Source organism: Kryptolebias marmoratus, linkage group LG8, assembly GCF_001649575.2.
Source record: "Kryptolebias marmoratus isolate JLee-2015 linkage group LG8, ASM164957v2, whole genome shotgun sequence".
Taxonomy (NCBI): domain Eukaryota; kingdom Metazoa; phylum Chordata; class Actinopteri; order Cyprinodontiformes; family Rivulidae; genus Kryptolebias; species Kryptolebias marmoratus.
In genome coordinates, this window is record NC_051437.1 from 21,452,563 (window position 1) to 21,476,680 (window position 24,118).

Sequence of the window (24,118 nt, forward strand, 5' to 3'; positions counted from 1 at the left end):
TGTATTCTACAATATCTTCATGGTAAAGAGCACATCTTTTTCTTAATAATAATAATAATAATAATAATAATAATAATAATAATAATAATAATAATAATAATAATAATAATAATAATAATAACTGTTGCTATAAAAAAAGAAGCAAAATAAAGAAGACTTGTTAAAACTAAAAAAGCATTTGGTGAGTTTGCTTCAAAGTGCATGAAATATCCAGCGTTGAAGTTTATTTTTTGTTGTTCATGTTCAGGAGGTGGCGCTTATGTGGCTCATAAAAGTACTGTCTGTGTTCTGCGAGAGATGATTATAATTCTCAGCATGTGTGTACAGTTGTGTCAGTTTTCCTTCCATCTCAGTCAGTTCCAGCTAAAACAACAGAGGAGTCTTGTAAAGATGGTTTAAAATCTGATTACAACATCTATCAAATTGTCCAGTTCAAAACCAACCTTTTATCCAGGTCTGCGAAAGCAGAATAAAATGTGTACAAATAGAACAGATAACTCTAATAAAGCCTAACTCCTAACCAGGACTCCAGTCTGCATGCAATGCCAGTTTATGTGGTAAAAGTCTAAACAAACACACTCTTAAGCGTCTTCTTGTGATTTTAATCAGTCTTTATGACAATGTCCTCAACTCAACAATAAAATCATAACATTTAACATCATTCATGTTTCAGTTTTTGAATATGTTACAAAATAACTTTGAAATATTGTAAACACAACAAAATGGAAAAAATATATATATGGCAAGGTTCAACAGGTGATCTGATGCTTTCCTTGAAAAGGCAGATTTTAGTTCATTTGTTCAATTGCAGAGCCTAAAAATGTACACAAACGCATTAAAATAAAACATATGAAGGATGCCTGATGACTAAAAGCATAAATGCCCGACAAAGTGCAACCTTGTTACTTGGGTGTTGATGAAAAAAAGGCAGTCAAAGGGTATATTTTCACTTCATTTTGTCCTCAAACTTGAACTTATTTTAAAAGTTGCACCTCTTTAGTGCAAATACATTCACATTATAATTACTGTCTACAAAAGAGCAAGACTTTCTTGTACTTTAAGTAGTTTTCCCTTCTTTAGTTTGGCAAAAGTTTTTTTTTTATATTCTAATTGTAACTTAAATCAACTTCAAATATTTTCTTAGAGTAGGAGTGACAATGTCTCCAAATAATTGTGCATTTTATTTTTATACTATGCTACAGCATTAGAAAAGTACAAATACATGTTTCAGATCATTTTCTTTGAGGTTTTGGGGATATTTTATTTAATCAACATTATTTTTTATGGAACTTTTAATAATTTGGAATTAAAATCGAAAAGTTCACACTCAAAAATCCTCATAGCATTTGTCCAATAATAAAGTTGTGCAGGTTATGAAATAATGTGAAATAGGTCTCCTTTGTTGCTGAAGCAAGTACACTTATGATAAGTTAAGTTTATTAGTTCTTCATTTCAACTCAATTTATAGATTCTAATGTGTGCTTTTATTTTTGTATTTGGTCAGAATGTTAGAATTTAGCATCAGAACATCCGTGAAGCTACATATTAATCACAGTTTCAAGGCTACAGTCAATAAAATTTTGGAAATCTTCCCTTTAAACTTGTAGCTACAAATATGATTACTGATGCATTGGAATTAGTTACACATTAAACAAATAAAAAGAGATGAATATAAAGCACCATTTGCATATTGTTCGTATGAGCTGTATGAAATATGATGATCACCAAGGTCAAAATAGGAGGAAGATATTTGGAAGGAAATATAAGGAAAGGTTTCATTAAACAAACAAAATAATAATAAAAGAAAATCCACTAAAATGTAACTCCAGTATCCAATAACCTTCATATATACAAAATATCTGTATCATATTTTTATAAAACGACCTCACATTTTCAAAAAAGATTAAGGGGTCTTCACTTCATATTTTAATATGTCACACAAAACCTATTAGGCGTTTGATAGTTTGGGTTTAACACTCATTTTACTTCCCAAAATCGTGCTTTAGAAAACTGTTTTCATGTGTTTTGAGTTATGTAGATAGAAAAGTTGTAGCTTATGATCTAAAAGAAAAACAAACAAGTAAAAAGTGTCCTATAAGCCAAGCTTGAGGGAAATGTGCAGTATTCAGGAAAGCTTGTGTTCATACCACACAACAAAACACACAATCATTACAGGCCAAATAAAACACAACTTAAGTTCAAGTCTGAAGTGAAAACAAAATAGTAATTGTTAATAAAAACTTCCTGACTAATACATCTGCAAAATATTTTAACCTTTTCATAAGAAACAAACATCAAAATCAAGGTTCAGGAATGCTCACGCCATTTAAAAAGAGTCTTTGTGTCTGTGCCACAGAAGTTTTCTGCTGTGGTTAATCTGTAAAGTGAAAGCTGAATAGTTGGAGCCATTAATATTGTCACCAGGCTACACATTTTATCAAGGCCTGTTCAGAAAATAGGTCCAAAGCTCCTAAGGCCATTTCGCATTGACAAAATATTTGTGGTATTTGATAAAACCGAATAATGACAAAAAATAAAATAAAATTAAAACAAAAAAAGCTTAAAATATTCCAGCATGTCACTTTTCTTAAACCACTGATATGATGGAGGTTTTCTTTATGATGACTATTTCAGTAAGAATGCTTTTTGAAACAAAAAGTGCTTCTCCTTCAGGTGGTGGATCCTACAGAATCAGAGTGAAAGGTGATGTACCCCGAGGATGATGCTGAGGGGGAGCTTACAAAACTGTTTGTGCTGCCTTTACTCTCAGCTTTACTGAGATCCTTTTGGTGTCCCCAGTCAGCTCCTGCGTTAGAGCTAGGACCCCTACCTGTTCTGGATCTATTGCCAGAGTGTCCTGAAGTCTGCTGGCTGCACCCAGGTGAGCCCAGCTGGCCCTGCTGTTTCCCTTCTCGCAAGCGTTCTCTGCAGCCTTTCCCAGAGCCACAAGCCCCATGGCTTGTTTTTCCAGGAGATCTGTCTGGTTTAGGTGAACCCTCGGGCGAGCTGCCCCTACTGCCGCTCCTTCTGTGTTCTGAGGATCGCCTGAGAGCTTGAGGCTCACGCTCAAAGTCTGTGAGGGGGAAGTGAGGAAGCGTGGCCGCGTGCTGTTCGTACACATTAGGGATGAGGGATATGGTGGATATGCGCCGTGGGCTTTTCCTAGGGCTCGGCACCGGAGTCTCGTCTATAAAGTTGATTACCTCGTCGCGGCTGAAACACAGCAGTTCGTCCTCATAGCGCTCCCCGCCACAGACCACACGGGGCAGGTGCCTGAGGGAGTGCATGCTGTCTTCAGATCGCCGCCGCTTGCGGTGAGGGTGATGGTGATAGTGGCTCTCCTCGTGGTAGGAGACCAGGCTGCTCCTGCGCCTCTCGAGGCGCGGCAAGGTTAAGCTGTAATGGGCACTCACTATCACGTCCTCGATGGAGCCCCATCGGTGCAGGTATGAGGGGATCCGGTCGCTGGTCCACATGTCTGTTTCGTCGTGGGAGTATCTTCTTGTAGGGGGCACCTGGAGGAAAGACACAGAACAAACCCTTCAGATTGCATTTGACATTAATTTAATCACACATAGAAAAATAAAAAGGTAAATGACATGCTCAGTAACATGCTCCTGGTAAATAATTTACCTTAATTACCAACTGTAAAGATTAATACATGTAGGACTCTTCAGCATCATGTAACAAATCTATTTCACTCTAATTCCACTTTAGTTTTACCCATTTTTTTACGTTTTTAGGATGTTTTGTTGTAATTATGACTGATTTATGAGTGTAGGAAATTTAGTTTTCTTTATTCTAAACTTATTTTTGTTTTAGTTGCCCTGCTTAAAATAAAATCCTACATGTAAGAATTATAAAAAGCTATATTTCCTACAATTTAAATGGTAATTAAACACTTTAAGTGTTTAATTAATCCCTCAGGTGACAAGATGTTAAATTTGTCTCCATTATCTTAAAATTACAACTGTAAAGGTTAATAGTTGCCTATTTGTTATACTTACATTATGCTCTCACAACTATGCAAAGACTGAGGATTTGTCAGGGTGACGTCAAGAGCCTCAAGACTGATATCAGCCTGCCCCCTGGTGGTGTCTTTCAGTAAATGCAGAGACATTAAACAGCAGACGAATACAGTAGCATTAAATTGTAGGGTGGGAGAGCTGAGCAGCAGAGGGCAGCACAAGCTTTAGAATGACTGAAAATGCAGGACAAACTTAGAAATGATGGACACAGAGAGCCAATAAAGCCCATCAAAAAGGCTTTATTCTGCAAAACAGACAATTAACAGTTCTAAACAGTTTAGCTGATTCTTATTTATTGCTTTCAGGAGCAACAGAAGTAAAGTTGACTGAATCAAAGTTCATTCAGTCGACCTGCAGCTGAAAAAAAAAATCCTTATTTATTGTACATTCACAGTTACAACAAGTAACACAGCTGGTTATTACTTCACTACAAAGTTAACCTACTGTAATGTGATTTCCACATGAAGACAATGAATGAACTTGGTAAAATGGAGTGATGGCTACTGTATACATCTCTGTTTGAAAACATTTTTATTGCAGTCAAATTAAGTCCATAAGGATCTCTACATGAAAGTGCATTAGTGTTTGAAATCTCAGAATTTAATGCTATAAATCTGAGGTGCAAAGCCAATCTAAATGGGACGTCTTCTAGTAACGTTACATGCAACATGAGGCTCACACTACCCTTGTCAAAATGTTTCAAATAGTTTATTACAAAGATGACACAGTATTACTGTAAGATGCTTTATAAAAGTCTATATTGCATGGCTGGATTTAGCAGGTTTGGCAGTTATATATCCTTGCAACAGTCTTCTAGGCCAATTCTAGCAAGTCTTAAAAAGTTCTACTTAAACGGTTGATTTTTTTTTTTTCTTTTTTAAGTAAGATTAATCATATTTTGTGAGACTTTGTAGTTTACAGGATCGGGTCAATATCAGAATCAAAACAGAAATTAAGTTTCTGTGAATTGCCCCAGAAGGCTGTGTGACAGTTCAAGCCTTTTTTTGTTTTGTAAATGCAGGCTGAAAATGAGCATTTCACAGCTCTGCATCTGACTGGAATGGATGCTGGATCCAATGGACACAATGCTTTAGGCAGAACATGAGCAGATGTTTTCATTGCTTTCCTGAAGCCTTGAGGGATTCCTGAAATGTAGAAGGTAAGTCAGTTACTACACTCTTACCCTCTTACACAATAACAATGTAGTCAGTTGCTTGTAGGTCCATGACTAGGACACACTACTTAATAAATGAAGCACATTTAATGTGTTGATGGGACTGCTGATGGTCATATTTACCAAACATTAGTCAGCCTGAGAGTAGTTTTGATTCACGTTTTAAAAAAAGACCAAAAAAAAATCCAGTCAAGATGCTTTATAGGCAAACAAGGCCAGTTCATCATGCATGAGATAAAAATAATTCAACTGATAAAATGAAAGAAATGAGGAAAATCAATAAAAAAATATACCTGCAAATACTGCATTTTATCTTCCTGTTGTTCCCTCAATGGATACCCTTGCAGAACCCCCCTTTCTAAGGTTGAGAACTCATACTTGGCATTACGGTCTATCTTCACGATTTCGGGCGCAGAGCTATAGTCAAATGGTCTGTCATATATTAAGTCAGCATGAATTCCTCCATCTTGGCTGTTTTCTGCAAAGTGCAGAAAAGCACGAGCGTCAGGATTAAAGAGCAACGAACTCCATACACAAGACAGACAGACAGACAGACGAATAGATAAGAGAAACAAGTTCAATCGTTCCCTGATTTGTTTACTTTTCCTATGCTCAGCACTGAAAAAAATGTGTAAAAAGAAGATGCAACAAAAATGATAAATCGGTGAAAAAGCTAAAAGCTGTTTATAAATTTAGAAACCAATTAGTTGCAGAAGAATCTCAGGACTTATGTTCTGATTAGCTGTTTTTATTATTATTTATAAGTAGCCCAATTAACGCATTTATGTGCATTACAGATCAATTGAAAATGGGTGTAAAATGTTGATTCTGAGGAAAATGCTTGCCAAAATGGATGAAAGATGAAAATAGCTTCTTGCACAGGCAGCTTTGCATGCAGATCATTGGCTTCAAAAACAACAGAAAACCATTCTTATACATACAACTGTGAAGAGTTATACATGGCAAGCGCTCTGGAAAATAAAAACAGAGAACTGGCAGTGTTAATTATCACACAGAATCTGAACTGCCATGTGGTGTTTCCTGTCGAACAATAATCAGTTCTGAGGAAGGGTGTCAAAAGAGGGAAAAGATCAAAAGGTTTGGGGAGGTTAGAAACAGGAAAGGAGAGGTTCATATTGGGTTGAGTTTAAACAGTCCCAAACAAAAAAAAGATAGTGATAATACTGTCATCAGTTTGCAAGAAGTGTAGAGATCACGGAGCCAGTTCACAAGTCTATCTACTGTATAATTATCATGTGACCTAATTATAGGACCAGATTTTCTTGAAGTGTCTGTGATTCTCTGGTGAAATGGTTCATTTTCTGCCTGCCAGATAAACTGTATTTGTGTTTGTCTGTGGTGAAACATGCAACTTTCTTTTCATCTGTATTAACTTATTGCTGTTTATTAAGTACGTCTGCCTTTAGATGGCCTCAATATGATGAGTGGGTGGGTCAATTCGGCACAAATAAAAAAAAACAAAAAAACAAAATGAACACACAAATAGTCTTTAATTTGGTCTGTTTTAATTTTGCATCCAAGACAAAAACTTGCATGCATCATTTTCTGACTCGAGGGAAATATGACCATCATGATGACATGAAAGTGCTTTTTACATCTACAGCCCTCCATCCAGCTGCACTACAGTCTAACAAACAAATGGGCAACCCTTTGTTTCACTGTCCTCCCATGTCTCACAGCATGTCAAGCAAAACATTTTAGACAGAACACACCATGTACAAAAATACACATGGTCTATTTTTGTTTACAGATAAATTACACAGACACTAGTTCCTCCAGTTTACTCTCCTGACAGCAAAGATCACATGATAGGTCACATGATAACATTTGACCAGTGATTTCAGACCCTCCAAAAGCTAAAGAAAAATGTCTACTGCAAAGAAACCAAACAACACAGAGTTTCAGGAATATGTACAAAAAGCCCATATCCTGGTATCTTTCCTAACATGATGTTTAACGTTCTTTTACAAGGTCAAAGATGCAGTTATCTACTTTTACTATCTTACTCAATATTATTTTATTCTCTGGCAGAAAGCGATTCCAGAGTAAAAAACTTGTTCATTAAAAAAAAACAAAAAACTAGATGTTAACAGGCTGATGGAAAAGGTTGTGACTGAATATGGTTACAGTTTGGCAGATATAACCACGAATAATTATTTTTACTAGTACTGTGAAACTAAAACGTTTCAACTGTTTTTTTATAAACTGGAAAAAACAAATTGTATTTAGATCATACTCTACATCAAAGACCTAAACCAAACATTTAAATCAAATCTTTTTTTTTATTATGTTGTTTATCTCTACTCACTTCTTGCTTCTTTGCATTTACAGCTATTCAAAAGTCTAAAAAAATCTTTAGTATGATAAAAGTGTTTTTTTTCTGTAACTTCAATGGTCAAGAACCTAAATTGTTTTCTTTTCTCTGAAGGATGCTTAGTGTGTGTTTTTATTTTTAACTGATTTTTTTAAACCAATTATTTTTGAAGGCTGATGCAGTTTAGATATGTCCTTACAGAGTTCTTTTTTTACTTCTTCTTTTAGGTGTTCTTACAACCAAAACTGACAACCAGGATCAATTCAGCAGGTGAAGAGGAGGGGGGAAAAGGAGGCGGGACAGGAGGGAGTTGCCTACATTACGACACTGACTTACCGTCATCCACTTCGTCATTGGACATGATGGCGACACACTTCTCCCACACCATGCGGATGTCGGCCCGGTAGCGATCACAAGCCCAGAGGAACATGGGCAGCAGGATGGACTGAGCGATGGAGCACCACAGCACACACAACACCATCCAGTTGTAGGAGCGGTCAAACTTCAGACTGGCAAAACTCACCACCTTCGAAGGGTCAACAAATAATTAGAAAAAACAACCAACAAGGAGGACTTGACCTTATAATATCACACTGAGCCTCAGAGAAATCTTATAAGCAACATTTAAAAAACTGATACTTCAAAAAATTGCTACAACAAGTCAGTAAATACTCCTAAGACTGAAGTCCAGTTAATATACTGTCAGATATTTTTTAATAGTTACTTAAATGTTTGCTTTTCAGGCTTCTTGCTTTTAGGTTAATATTTATTAAATCTTATCAATTCGGTTTCTTTAACAGAATGACAATAATTTTCAGCATTGAATAAGAAAAGTAAGTAAATGGGCATCACCTTGTTTCTGGTGTTAATATAAACATAATAACACAAAAACACTGTTTGAAACTGCCATGTCAACATTTAGGAGAGCAATTTATTTCATGGTTCAGTAGTCTGTAAAATTATAGGGACTCACTTCATGACAAGTTAAACTGTGTTTTTCTCCTTCAATTGTTTTTCTTTTTTTAGTTCTTCATGTTCTTGTTACGTAAACAATGTAGAATTCCCAAGCATTAGAGGAATACTTGGAAGTGTTGTTTCTATTTTCAGATACAGTCTTTAAAATGAAGTTTGAAAAGATGTGATTGATCTGAGCATTAGATCTTTAACATTTCTGGAAGATAACTCAGTTTTATTGGGATACCATCTGACAGGATTCCTGATGGCATGGATAAAATGGGCCACATTGCTGTGGGCTATATGCTGAATCTGTTTCAAGAAGCAAAACAACAGGAAAGGTGCAGAAATGTTTTTGAAATCTTTAAATAGATGTAAATGTTGATGAAATTATATCCCCTGGCATTTACAACCACTATAACCTAGTTTATGCAAATGTTTTGTTTGTAATATAACTGTCATCTGTCCATATAGCAGTTTAACTCCACCATTTCTACATCTGACCCACCAAATATTCTGATTTTAGAAAGTTTTCTTTTTAGTCAGTTGGTTATTTTGCACTTTGCCTGAATGGATCAAATATTGTTAAGCTTCATATAGAGTAAAGTCGTTCAAAAACCCTGAACATACAGTATATCACCTACCAGAACAGCTTTTTTTAAAACCCCAGCCCTTGTATGTAAACCTATCTTCAGATTACAGACTCAGTAAAGTACACATGCGTCTCTCTTATCTGTTTAAAACCAATAAAACTAGTAAGGTCAGCCCCATGACAAATTTCCCTTTAAAACCAGGGCATGAACATAATTTATTCTATTCCACCACAGTCTTGGAAACTGTATGTTCATATTAGCATACTGGTTTTTTTTTTATGACAACCATAACCAAGTCTCACTCTGTGCAACACCAAGCGGTTCAGTAAAATGTTGTTTGTTAGTGTTACAGCTTTCCATGCATTTAAATAGCTCATTAAATCAGGTCATAAAAACAGCTTGCAGACCTTTTTTTCCTGTCACTGCACTTGAATCATGATCTTTGATTGGAAATGTTCTACCCTTTCTTCTTTGCACTGGAATACAAACACAATAGGATGCTGTTGTAAAGCATAAAAAAAATAAAGATTTAAATTGGAAAAAATTAAATAATCGTGCAAAAAGCAAAACAAAAAGGCCTTTTCCTGAACCAAAGTAAGAAGGTACAGTGTTGAGGGTAGTACATAAAATAATATGTGAACTCTTACTCTGAAATACTATTACTGATAAATACATCCTATAAACAGACTCAGAAACTAACATCTTGCGATGATAACCATGGCGAAAGAGCAGGTTTGTTACAGCTCAGCTCACAGAGGGCAAGGACTGGTACAAGTCTTCAAATGTGGATAATCCAGTGAAAAGCCTGACAGGAATTATGACTTTAAGACCCTGTTTCAAAAGCCTAAAATAGTCTTAAATTTACTAATTGGTAACAAAAAACAGATTATTGTAGCTTGAGAAATTTTAAATAAACTGACAATGAGGACTGGATTCTATTGCTTATTTACAAGAGATTATTTGGGATTTGGAAGTAAAAGCTATTTATAATATTTTTGTAATTTCATCATCATAAGTCTTCCCCAAAAGCAGCAAACATAAAGAACTTGCTCTGTGCTTTGGTTTAATCATTTAAGGCCTCTACAGATTCTATTTAGAAATTTATATTTGGTTCGCCTCAAGGTGAACAGATGGCGTGGACAGATGATCACGAAATCCTAGGCAGTGATTTACAAATAAACTGACACTGGTACACTTTGTTTCACATAACAGTCTTTCACAGAACAATAATGTCACACCATATACAATGCAAAATCTTGTTTTCCAAAACTTCCATCCCTGTTGCCGCCTAAGTGGCCTGAACATGACTAGAGGGTTCCTGCTGTAGCAAAACTAAAAGCGCATTTATTTCCCAGAGATGACTGGATTTCAAAGGGCCAAGCTGGCTAATTTGGCTAATCTCAAAGTCTGAGAACCAGGAATTAAAATTTGCAACCAAATGGTGACGCTGTTAAACAGCACTCGCTCCTGTACTCAATACTCAAGACTCAATTTATTTTTCATTACACAAGATTGCATAATGAAAGTGAAGACGCAGTCCCTGAAGTCACTAAGGAAAAATCATTTAGGCACAAATGTGACAGTTGGTAGGAGAAGCAGGAAGATGTGGGCTGACAGACCAGACGGAGGATGTGCTTCAGGTTCTTAAGCCTGTTTGGTTTAAATCACCAGACACAGTTAAATACAACTCAGATTTGTCTATAAGTCAAGTTCCTAATGATAATGTCCTCTACTTCTTTTAGATTACTTTTCTTTACACTTATTTAGACAAGTCCATGTCATTAGACATGAAAAGCACAAATATTATAAATAAATATATGATATAAAGAAGTCTAAGAACCTCTTCTTAAGTCCGGCCTGTTGCTTACAATTCAAACACTCTAAATAACTTTTAAAATTATCATCATCCAGCATTATTTACATTGTGTTTTGGCAATGAGCTCACCAGAATGGGAAAGCCAGTCAGGAAGTCATAGATGAAGACAATGCCACTGATCAGGTAAGTGATCTGCAGCGACGTCTTGAGAGGCTCTGATCCGTCAATGGATGATCTGCGCTTCCCCTGAGCGTCCTCCACCACGATGGTGGGAACATTGAACTTGTTCTTGTCGGCATTGTGGCCCGCCTGAATGGAGAAGGTCTGGAAGAGAGCAATGCCAATGCAGATGACCCCCATGGCCACACTGCCACCGATCAGCAGTAGAAAGCACACGCCAAAGCCCAAGCCGATCTCTGTCACGATGAATCTGCAGTCGGAGGTGTAGAAACGATCGATGGTGTCGTGCCAGCCCACTGCTGGGAGTGTGGACAGGATGAAGGACACCATCCAGATGCCCATCACAGTGTGCACTGCCTGCTTCTTGGTGTTACTTAACCTGAAACACAACCACAGATTTTGGATCAAGTGAGTCGAGCTGCAAGGATTTCAACTAAAATTTGTCAACATCATTAAGAGTTAATAAGTTAGTAAATTCAACTGTAAAAGAGGACACAAAGTAGAACCTAACTCATATTGCAATATTTTTCAAATAGCCTATAGATGACAACAGCAGAATGAAACGGGATTTGGTGTGCCACCCCAACATCACGAGAAGCCCCCATCTGGCCACCTCTTTGAATCCTTTCTGGAGGTGCCCCTGAACTTTGCAAAACTAGAGCAAGACTAAGCTATAATGCAAAGCTGTTAATAAATACTGCACTACAAAATGAAAAATCTGGACAAATAAGCTGAAAAAAAGCATAATCTCATATAGTATGTATATATAGTCACGGCTTGGATGAACCTGGGATGAATGTGGAGGAAAATCGATTCTTTGCTGATGGCTGCCTTGGCCTATTTGTCATCTAGGTCTGTTTCAGCACAAGGGGATATTTATTTCCTCTTACCTCCAAGTAACTGTCACAATGACAAATTCTCTCAGTGGTTGTGTCCTCTGACAGTGTGGCACTTTGTACAGTTAGCAGCAGCAAACATACATGTGAAATTATAGCAAGTTGTGATCAGTGTTGTCACTTCCTGCACTATCAAAAAAGTGTGCTATCTTGCAAAAACATTTGCAACTAAAGTCATTATGGGATATAAAAATGAAACAGATGTTTTTTTTTACATCTGCAACAAATTCTAAATAAAGCTCAATCAGCTTTTTGAGTGTAAATGTTCTGAGACATGATTTTGGAAACAAATTTTATCAAGGTCAGTTTTCTTGGCAGAAGTTTGGCCATGGTAGTGTGGCAATTATTTGTCTTTTATATACAATCTTATTGCAAGTGATGTTTTGAATCCAAGTATTTAAGACACTGCACCACAGGTACAAAAGCTGAGAAACTTAACAGAATAAAACAAAAGTTAAGATCATTTTGTGATACCGTAGCTTAATAAAATTTGCTATGAATATCAAAACAAAGAGCAAAAGAGTCTTGACAATTCGAGTTTACAAATAAGCATAAAACCTGAGGAAAAACAGATTATACAATAGTGCAACACTGAAACTGCATTTCTTGTGAAAAACTGTCCAAATATCTGATAAGCAGCAACAGCATGTTTTTTTTTTTTTAATTTTTGAACTAAACTGTGGGTAAATATTTAATGGGTTCTATGATACAGCTAATTTGCAAATCATTTGTTAAATGATATTTGGTTCATTCATACACCGGACTAAAATGAGGATTAGAACAGTGCAGGAATAATGCAGTAAAAACTTGGCTCACCAACTTTGTTTTGTTACTATAAAGACACACCATGAAATGGTGTTTGAATTTTTTAGGAAACTGTCACTTCAGCTCAGAATATATATAGATTTTGTTGTTTAGAAGTGAATCTACAATCATATTTACTGACAAAGGCAAAGCCTTTCTCCTACTTTCTTTTTGTTAATAAAGGATGCTGTGTTGAATCTCTGTTTAATCTCTGTCATCCTTGAGAAGGAGAAGGATACCCAATCTGCTTCCCTAAAAGACTCAGCAAACATGTTGCCCTTTTTCCTCATCTTATAAAAAGAAGCACCGGGCTGACTAAGATGTGCTTCTGTTTATGAACAAGCCAAATTATGTTCAAAAATATTTGTAACTTGTAATGTAGGATTAGCTTCCATGGACTGACGTGATATGAATGGCACAAAGGGGGCAGCAGCCGCCTCTATCTTTGCACTGTGGCTCTTTGCAAAGACGAGTTGATCCTGTTGTCACAGTGAGTAATGCTAGCCTTTCCTGAATGTGCCTGGGGTACATGGAGAGGTTACATCACCAAGCTGTATGAATCTATTACCAGAGAGGGACAGAGAGCGTTGTGAGGGAAATAACTTCCATGAGACAGTGAGCCCAGACTGAGGAGAATATCTCTATAATTTAGGGCTTCTGTGCGTGTTAATGTTCGAGACAAAGCAGCTATGCAAGCTCAGCAGAATGAATGCAAGATAATTTAAACGAAAGCAACACCTGAGCTCTGCCACCATCAAATTATTGTTAAAAGTGACTTCAAAGAAAGCCACAGATGGGGAAGGTTAAAGCTTCCAGACAAAATGAGAGCCCATATAAAAAAAAACTATTGTGCAAAGCCTGATATCTGTAGCGGCATCTACAGGGTAATACAGATACCAAAACTGAAAATAGATTTATAAAGAAATGTTCATATCTTATTTGAAGGTCTGCTTATCTGTAAAATTGGCTGAGCTGACTGTAGACTGAGAGTCTACAGGGCTGATGCCACAGGCAGTACAATCACTCCCTGATTTTCAGGAGGGAAGAAAGACGGATCAACATAATAGCGTTCCTCACCACATGCTCAACAACTCTGGTTTCAGCAACATTTCAGTTGCTGCCATAATAGCTTGTGTGTAATCTGCAGCAACAAAAGCTGGTTTTATGAGCTTTCTGGCTGCACTTGCCACACTATTTAGCGACACAACAAATGTATTCAACTGAAAATTATTGTTCTTTGTCTGGTGGACAAGAAAAAAAAAAGATTTTTAAAGCAATAAATAGCAGATGAAAAGCATCAAAGCCATATTCTCATATGCTCTGAGGTGTGAGATGTTCTTTGACTGCTCAAATAACAAACCATCACAATGATAATTTATTTCACTTATTAAACAACAGTTTGCTTTCTGGTAACTATCAGCTCCTCATGTGAAAGCTGCCCTCTAAATGTAAATATAGTGTCGAAATCTTATTTCAAAAGGAACAGAAATGCTCCCTGAAACATCTGATTCTGTGTGAACAGCAGATGTCTTGGGAATCTAACAAGACCTGAACAGTGTTAGTGCATTTATGTGAGATGAACCTGAATTGTATTATTCAGTGTTGCTTGGTAAATATCGTATGTTGTGAAGAAGCAGATTAAGGTTTGAGCTAGAGCTGGCAGATGCTTAGTCTAGAAAGTTTGACATGAAGTCATCCCAAATAACTGCAACCAGCAAATTTACTGGCAGGGAAGATTTTTCCACCTGATGTAAATCCATCCCAGCTAAAAGCTGTCAAACAGTACCAGATGTTCTCTTCTTATCTCCAGGATCTGCTCCAAAAGCAGAAAATTTTAGGTTTTAACAAAACTGTTTACTTTGAAGGAGTCTTTGGCTGCTTTTGTGTTGATCTACAGAACATTACCATGCAAAACTAGAGTTAAACAAAATTTAATTTTAAAGTTTTCATTTCAGATCGATGGCTAAATGCAAATACCTAAATAAAAAGATAAAAACAGGGTTCATTTTCAGCAGATCAGATTCCAAACAATACTTCTTATACTTATAAAACAAACTGGTGCTACTTTAGTGTTGAAAAATCTCCAAATCATGTTCAATCTTGAAATGTGTGCAAGAAAATGTGTGGTGTCCTAAACAGTGGACCCTCTTTAAATTGGAGAATATGTCTTCTCACTTTCTCTTTTGGTGTCTGGAGATTTTCCAAGAACATACTGCCGATAGTTTTCATAGCAACCATTTCTTCAGCAGAGAATGCTTCCAATAATAAATGTTCCCAGTGAGAACAAGAGTTTTTGTGTTTCTGTGAAATTATAATTTTTTTATATGATGGACACAGGCAAAAAATTATTTTGATTTGAATTATCTTAATTAAAGGCCTAGCATTCCTTGAATTATTGCATATTGCCCACTGCCTTTAAGGCCAGCGTTTTAAACAAAAGCAATCAATTGTAGCTGTACTTCAAATAATTACTTTCTGAGAATTCCATTAAAGTCTGTCCAGTGGTTCATGAGATATTATACTAATGGTACAGACACAGAAACACACACGCTCACAAAGACACAAGCAAAGACATTCTTGAAACTTTGCCTTCAGTGGGAAGTAATAAACATAATTTCTGGCTTAATATCACTATGTATCAACTTTCTGTTTGGATAAAATAATTCATTAAAGATGGAATTACTTAATTTGCAATCATGATGGGACAATTATAGCAGTTATGTAAAATCAAAACCAGATGTCATACCTGTAGTTTACAGGCCAGCGCACCATCCACATGCGGTGATAGGAGAGTGAGGTGACGGAGAAGCAGGTGACCAGTGTTAGTGTATAGAAGGTAGACACAAACACCTTGCACAGACCCTCATTCCATTCGTAGTTGGAGTGCTGGCGCCGCAGTGTTATGACACAATACATGGTGATGGGGATGGCCATGTTCAGAATGTGTGTCCCTGCCAGGGTGCAGATGAGGAACTCCAGTGGCTTCCACTTTTTCTGCTTCGCGCTGACGCTAAGGATGCTCCAAGTGTTGGCCAGAATGGACACGCCCGAGCAGACCAGCCAAGCCAGCGTGTTGGCATTGATGACATCATCCTTCATGGTGGTTACCTCATCCACCATGTTGTCGCGGAGCAGGGCACAGCGTGGAGTGCCGCAAGGAAGTGTTGGCAAGAGCAGGTACACGTAAGGAGAAGGAGGTGGTGGTGATGGGCAGGAGGGGATGCAGGGCGTCGAGCGAGGCAGGCATCCTATCTGGGTGGGCGTGCACTCTCCATGGGTTGAGAAGAGCAGAGGATGCACGTGGTTTTGGTGCGACACAGTGGGATGTAAGAGGAGAAGAATGGCAGAGGTGAGCCAGTTCTCTTACAGGCGTGATGCTAGAGAGAGAGAGAGAAAGGGAGAAATACAGCTAAGAGTCAGAGGAACGACAATGCCAGTAAACTGAAAACAATACCTCTTCATACAAGGCATGAGCTGCTTTCCAGTATCAAGGTATACCAGGTTTTCCATCAGACTGTTCCAGCAGTTTAAACTGTTTTTAGTGACTCGTCACAGACAGTGCAGAGATCTCTCAGGTTGCTCTGCCTCTCCCTCACCTGTTGCTGTGAGCTAACAGGAGCAGAAACCCACTAAAACCCTTGCCTCATAAAAACGACAAAATCAGCTGTTTGGAAAATTTACAGGTAGCAAAAAGCACAGAAGTTCATGGCTTAGCTACCAGAGGAGCACCACCCATCACTCTTTCTAAAGTAATGCTGTACCAGTAAAATGTGCAGACTGCTACCAGGACAAATAACCTGGCTAATTATCAAGCTCCCAATATTTTACAGCAAAGAACAATCTGCACAAGTACTTTTTCTGGCTCTCTGGTGTTTGAATATATCATGAAGATGTGATATTTTTGAGCAGCAGTAGTATTAACAGTATTTTTATTTTTAAATACTGCATGTTTTTTATGCAACAATATTGTAAAAAAAAAAAAACATGGTGTTTTTGCTCAAGGTTATCATATTGTCAGAATGTGCCTGTGCCTCCCTCAGTTTACATCACAGATCCATTACCAGATAATTAATAAGGTTCTGCTAATCTCAGTGTTTTTCACTGTTATTAATCCCTGTTTTATTCATCAGTTTAACAGTAATCAGGCAGAAGCACCTTTGTCACAAATGTCGCATGCCTAATGAAAGAGAATACCACAGAGCGACAGTCATGCAAGAAACTGGATCACATAACTGAGTCCAAACATTTGTCTTAGTCGCAGTTATTCATAAGTTATATAACACTTGACAGTAAGAACACAGAAAACAAGAAGATATATAATGAATAAAAATTATAACAATGAATAAAAACATACAGCCTATTTTAATGCTAAAAATCTGAAACAACATCATTGTTAACATTACCAATAAATACAAAAGCAAAATAAGTCAAAATATCAGTGGAAGAGTGTTTCCAGAACTTTTTTTTTCTAAAGCCTCCAAACTTAATATACTTAAAATAATATCTTTATACAGCAGCTCATCTTCAGTGGCATTGAAAACAACAAATTTAAAAACATCCAGTCAGGCTTTTTTCCACCTTAAAGTCTTGTATCTTGGGCTCACATAGCTCCAGCAATGGATGAGATATCAGGTGAGATGTGTGTCACAGTCTGACAAAAGCTTTATTTTTATTGTTACATGGCTGCTGAAGGATGTCTCAACAGACAAACAAGACACTAAACAAGAAAATAACACTTGAAAGTGGATGCTGAGCTGGTATAGGAGCAAAAAGAAGGAACACATCTGTATGTGCTATCATGGAAATATTGTTTAATTAAAATCCACTTGAAGGTGAAGAAGCACATCTGTTCACACAATTAGAACAATCACTTAAACAACCACTACTTAGAATGAACAAGGATTTCCCTATTCAGCCATCAAGCCATTAACTAAGTAAAGCACAACCTTTATGCTGTTTTAGCTTCTGTTAAAATCATTTTTCACTTTTAACTTATCAACATAAACTGAAGGTTAGAAAATAAACAATTTAACTTACATCTGGACAGTTTTCGACTAATTAATAATTCCTAATCTAACTGGTGACATAATTGATCAAAAGCTATCAAAAGAACACAAAATAAAACCATTTAGGGATCATTTCCAGCACATCACAGCTCAGAACAATCATCACCATCGGTTCCCCCACAGTGCAGAGGAAAGTGCTTGGCACAGCTGGAGCCTGTTGTCACATCCACTTCCTGTCTTTTGGCTTGTCCAAACACTCATGTGCTGTAGGCAGGACCCTCGAGAATGAAACACTGAAAAGGACATGAACTGCGTCACCATCGCCCTGCTCATACTTGCACTGATCTAATTCTCCGTCTCACTCTTCTCTACAATGGCACACTAAATGTCACCTAGACCTGTTTAAACGAGTATCTGTGTTGTCTTTGGAACAGTTCGACCAGAAGACACAGGAGATGGTCCTGTCAGCACACACACAGCCCACACTCTGCTGGCTAAAGAAAGAAAAATTATATGAAAGCAGCCAACTGTGCAATTTCATTCCCCTGCTGTTTTGTCACAGATTCACTCATCAGCACAACAGTAACTATAAGGTAAAAACATTACCTGAGCAAATATTGCATCATAAAGTATGAAGCAACAGAATGCATTTAGAGTCTTAAAAAACAGTCTGAGATATAAAAAGCACAATTTGTAGCTTTGATTGAGGAATGTGCAGGTGGTTTGTGTAGTCTCAGCAACAGAGGACTGAGCTGAATCAAACAGTAAGCATTGCAGCAGTGTCACACCTCGAATCAAATCCAGTTCAACACATGCCATAAGAGAATACAGTAAATTGTTGATTTTTGTTGTTGTTGCAAATTTCCCCATTGTGGGATCAATAAAGTTTTATCTTATCTTATTTTATCTTATCTTATTTTATCTTTATGCAACAAAGACTAATACAGGAAAGACTGCTAAGTCAAAGCAATAGTGTAAAAGAAATAAGATTTAAGCATTGAAGGTGTAAGGCTGATAATAATGAGAACCATTTTAACGACAGAAGAACAGACCAAGAAGTATTTGTAACCAAAAACCCATCAGAATCCCAGTTTGATGTCCATTCAGGTCCTGGACCCAGAATAAAAAAACCTCCTTATCACATCCAGCTGCTGACAATAAAATCCCAACTGAGTTTTCTCTGTTGGGTACATTTCCCCTTCCTCTCCATCTGATCTTTTACTGTCATCCTGACCGTTTCTTTTAAAGGTGCGTCCTACATAAAAGCAGCCCAGGAGCTCATTTTTATATGTGCACTGGTGGGAAAAACACAGAAAATGATCACTGAAACTGGTACGATGCCTGCTTTCTCTCTGACATCTAACCCTTCAAACAAAATCTTAATATTTTTTGTTTGCAATCTTCTTAATAACTGTAAAAATAACTTTTTATATCAATGCTTGTTCCAGGCTTCTTACCTAGTTACCTTGAAACTCTGGCAAAATTTATCATGCATATTCATTTAAAAAAAAACAAAAAAAACAATAGCAATTGGTGACACACTGGCTTTTTGAAGGAGTGTCCTATTCTGGATTATGTTAATAATTACCCATCAGGACTTCAGATTAAGGGCCAATGGGGAATCTGAGGTAACGAAAGAAGATAGTTCAGCCTTCATGCAGCAATTTTACAATATCAATACAATGTTTTATTGACAAATTAGTTTTTTCATAAAGTTTCTTTGACTAGACATGACTTGTTACAACAAGAAAAATGATTGAAAAACTCAACAAAGAATAATATTAAACAGTTTAAAAGCATAAGTTTAAAAAATCAGGTGCACTGCATCTTGGAAAACAGAATATTCTTTGATTTTCTATGTTAATTTTGAGCAAAACAGATTAAAGATGACATCCAATTTATATTTACAGAAAATACATTTATTTTGTCTTTTTGTACGTTGCCTGTCCCTACAGCTATGGGGCTAACTTAATCAGAGAAAGCATATCCATTACAGTGAAGGGATTGATTTTGTTGGCTTGTTCAGTAAAAGCAAAAATAGCATCTGATATTTTGAGATGCTGCCTGGAGAACCTTGAGATACTAAATAAGAAATTACTTAATCAACTCTGAGCTCCATAATAAAAATGTCATATTTTTCGTGATAACAGAATAAATAAAAACAAACAACCTTTCCAAAATAGGTAAAGAAAAGCAGAACAGAAAACAAACTTAAAGAAGTTACTTTAGGGTAAATCATGAGAGATAACACAACAAACCTTTGGTTAAAAAAAAAATTCTGTGCCTTAACATGGTTATCTCAGAATGTTTACTTGTTTTTAATGTCTGTACAGAGAGTGACACTGTGAGAAGAACTGAAAAACCATAGGTGGTAGATCCCTTTTTTATTTTTATTCATTCTAAGCTTTAATGACTGACTATAGTTTGAGCTGTTTAAATAAAATCAAATTAAAAAATTATTTTGTTCCTAAAGATCTTAAGATTATCTAATGCACCTTAATATATTTTAATATTGTTTTAATTTATTTGAATTTATCATTTGAACGACAGCATATCAAACAAATACAAATCCTGTGTTTCTTTATTTATTCAGTTATCCTGGATATATATTTAACCCATAGAACTCAAAAAGAAAAGGCTTGAACACAAGTTGCAATACAGAAAAAGAAATATTTTTTTCTGTAGCATTAGTACGAAGTGGTATTCTCTAAGGAGTATTAGAAGTATAACAGGAATAGCAGTGGTAGTAGTTGTAGTGCTGGTTTTATTTAAAACACTTGACTGACGAGCTTCCTATTCATAGTAGAGCTAACAGCTCAATCACCCTCAATCCCACGGGCCTCCAAGCCAAATCTGTCTTACACGAGGGAAATCAGCACTGACAATTCCTCTCACACACGCAGAAAATACTTTCTCTCTCTAACACCAAGATACTGAATCTTAAATGAGACCCATAGATTGGGAAACAGAATTGAACTGTGAATTTTTATTAAGAACTTCTTTTACAGTTTCTGTGAACTGTCAACATGCAAATGTCACAGATAGTGGTGCTTTTACTCCCTGCATGACAAATTTATCTCTCTGCACAAGAGTCATGTTTTGGAAGACAATGAAAGACACTAACCACTGTTTGCTTCTTCACCTCGTCCCATAATGACACAAGGATGTGCTCAGACAAATACTGGCAGGCATGAAGACAGATTTATCTGTCAAAACAAGGAGCAAAATAATATCTGAAGATCAGCTTGGTAATTGTACTGACACCTGTTCCTGGATCCATGATGATATCAATACCAAGCACACCAGCACCATCTTGCTCAGCATGTTAGGTGTGGTACAGATGAAAGCTGCTACCTCATATCTTTGCTTCAAACTATCAGACACTGAAGTACGCCACGGGGGTGGACCCCTTTTATAAGCTCCCCCACTGTTGAGTTTGATGAATGGGATCTTGCTCCCCAAACAGCCACTCATCTCTGAAGCTGTCAGAGGAAAAATCTATGCTCCGAGGGGCTTTACTGCTTTCCCCAGAGCACAGACTCAGTATCCGACAATACATCTCTGATGTTTACACATGACAGGTGATTTACCTTGAGAGTACAGTCAGCAGGAAGGCCTTTAAAAACATTCACGCCTGAGCTCTTTCCTGCACAAGATCAGTTTAAGCAGACAGTGGGGTTATCCTAAATATTTTAAACTGTGACTCTAAAAGAAATGGTCAAAATGTCAATGTACGGATTAGAATTTATGCGTTTAAGAATTTCCAAACAACAACAGAATCATTCAGATTGACCGGTTAAAAAAAAAGCAAGTGTGCAAGCCTTCATTCCTTTCTTTTAAATATCACAGTGGACTATCCATCCCAGATAATTACTTACCAGAAGCATTTTCTTAGTTTTCATGGAGGGATAACATTACATACAGAAAGGAGTGCTGAAGACGGGGACTGGGGGATGAAAACAGATACACAAGAGAATTTATCTGAAACCAAGAAGATCGAAGTGACCTTTAAGGAAAACAATCATTACAGTTTACATCCAATGAAGAAATTCTAAAAGGTAAATTAATGTTAATTTAATAAATAAAGTTATAAAAGACCTCACAAACACAAAAGGTTTATCCATTTGGTCTGGGTTTTACATGTGGTTTAACATTGTAAGAAACTGCCTGAAGTAAGGAAGTATCAATCATCGAACCTTCAACTGAGAAAACAGGGGGATATGGACTATAGAGAAACTTGGGCTTTACTTAGAACAGAAAAATTAACAAGGAAACATAGTTAGATGTTTCCTTACACAAGGTAGATCCAGTCAATGTGACATTATTGTCAGATTGGGCAGAAGGAGAGGCAAACCCAGAGTGCAAACTCATCTTTGAAGAAATTAATTTATTAAAATAAATAAACAAAAAGCTGACGTGGCAGCATGACAAAACAAAAACTAAATCCAGAGAACAAAGCCCAGAGCAAGACAACTATGACATGACAAGACAAACACAACAAAATGAACCAGCAAGAAGGGGAGGAGATGACCGGGTTTTAAAGACAGAGGATAATATGGGAAGTGGGCACAGGTGAGTGATTACAATTGCAGGCAGGTGGAGATGGGCGTGGCAGGTAAACAAGTGCTGACTGAGGACAAGTGGAAAAAGACAAGAAACAAAGACAACATGAACAAGGACTAAACCAAAATAAATTAAAAGAAACAATAAACCCTAAAGAAACTCGAAGAACCAAACAAACAAAACCCCAAATCCTGACAATTATATTGAGGGTATAGGGATTTAATTCAAAATTTCAAGTTTGCCAGTAGCTCAGTTGTGTTTAGGTGATTATATTGTATAATACATTACATTCACTTTAACACTCATAAAACTCTATTTGAATTGAGCCACTAAAAATCTCACCATTTGTATGGACAGACAGTTCTACTACAGGCCCATGGTGTGAATAATGGAGCATTTTGGGGGAGGCAGAGCAAAGTGATAAGGAATACTAACTGAATTAGATCATTTAGATTGAAAATAATGAACTAAAAGGAAACATGCTACATTTTTGAAAAACCAAAACAACAAAAAAAAAAATTACAGCGACATGGCCATAACCCTAACCCTAATCTTTTGAAATCCATAGGATCAAACTATCTGTATCATAAAACAAGGTAGTTCTGATGAAAAATAATGATTCATAAAAAAACACAATAATATCATTTATTGGATCACATAAATGATACATATAAAACAGGACAGAAAACCTTGAAACTAACACTTTGCTGTTTATTTGAAACTTTTCAGCAGTAGTTCCATCATTGACTCTGTCCAGGTGAAGAGCTCTCCCTCAGCACATGAAGGATTGGGTTGACCCTGAGAGACAAGAACACAATCCATCTTACTCATCTACATTAAGAGCTCGTTATCTATTTATCAATGAGAGGCCCAGATAGATTCCTGTTTTCTATGACAAATCACCAACAGGAATGACTTTAGCTTACTGTCCTGTTGCAGAGAGATTAAAATATGCAATCGGCTTATTTTAAATTAAAAAAAAGAACCACTAACACTTTTTAATCTCTCAAGGCCTTTAAGTTTAGTATTGTAAAATAAAAGGAAGAATAAAAGGAAGGGAAAGATTATTGGGAAATCTAAAATCCTCCAACGTCACTTTTTGTTTAAACATTTTTCCTTACTGTATGGTAAACATAAACTCACAACAGTGCAAAAAAAAGGATGAGTAAAGTAATTCATTATTGCCAGAAGCCCTTATCCACTTTATGACCTAATTACTTAACTGTCCATCAACTTTATTGGAGGTAGCTTGATTTGAATGGCTGGCCGAGACATTAAATCCCTAATCTACTCACTAAAGTGTGTTCAAAATTAGTTTCACATCATAGCACAAATAATCATAAGGTACTACAAAATGTAGAAATTAGCAAGTGATGACCTGTTCAGCTGCAAATATAATATTTATTATTTATGATAAAATATTTGGCTTTTTGCTCGTAGTAAAAACCTATTAGATTACAGTATCACCAATATACAGTATGACATGCCCTTATCACCCGTTTATGAGATAAAATGTTAGTAAACTTCAACCACGGCCCAGATTCTGCTTCAACAGACTTAATGTCCTATTTTGTATGTTACATATCAACTGCATTAGCCTTTAAAGGGGTCCTTGGACTAGATAAAGCGCTATATAAGTGCAAGCCATTTACCATTTAAAGAAACATTCAACAGGAAATCAAGAAATACAAACTAACTTACAACTGCACTCAAATAGTAATTTTATATTTCCCTCTGACTGCTGCTTTTTTCTGTAAGCATTTTGTTAC

General features: G+C 36.6%; 1 protein-coding gene across 3 annotated transcripts in view; it reads right to left on the bottom strand.

Annotated features, from left to right (window-relative positions):
- Positions 1-585: 585 nt before the first annotated feature.
- LOC108236822 (probable G-protein coupled receptor 153) overlaps positions 586-24,118 on the bottom strand; it is a 28,833-nt gene continuing 5,300 nt past the window's right edge. For 2 of the 3 annotated variants that reach the window (XM_037977043.1, XM_017417814.2), the window contains 5 exons: positions 15,527-16,157; positions 11,030-11,459; positions 7,874-8,063; positions 5,496-5,680; positions 586-3,515 (listed from right to left, as the gene is read on the bottom strand). In XM_037977043.1, the coding sequence (XP_037832971.1) occupies positions 2,670-3,515; positions 5,496-5,680; positions 7,874-8,063; positions 11,030-11,459; positions 15,527-15,900 (2,025 nt within the window). In that variant the 5' untranslated portion in view covers positions 15,901-16,157 and the 3' untranslated portion in view covers positions 586-2,669. Of the gene's footprint in view, positions 3,516-5,495; positions 5,681-7,873; positions 8,064-11,029; positions 11,460-15,526; positions 16,158-23,050; positions 23,148-24,118 lie in introns of all 3 variants that reach the window. The other variant, XM_037977044.1, reaches the window with a different exon arrangement.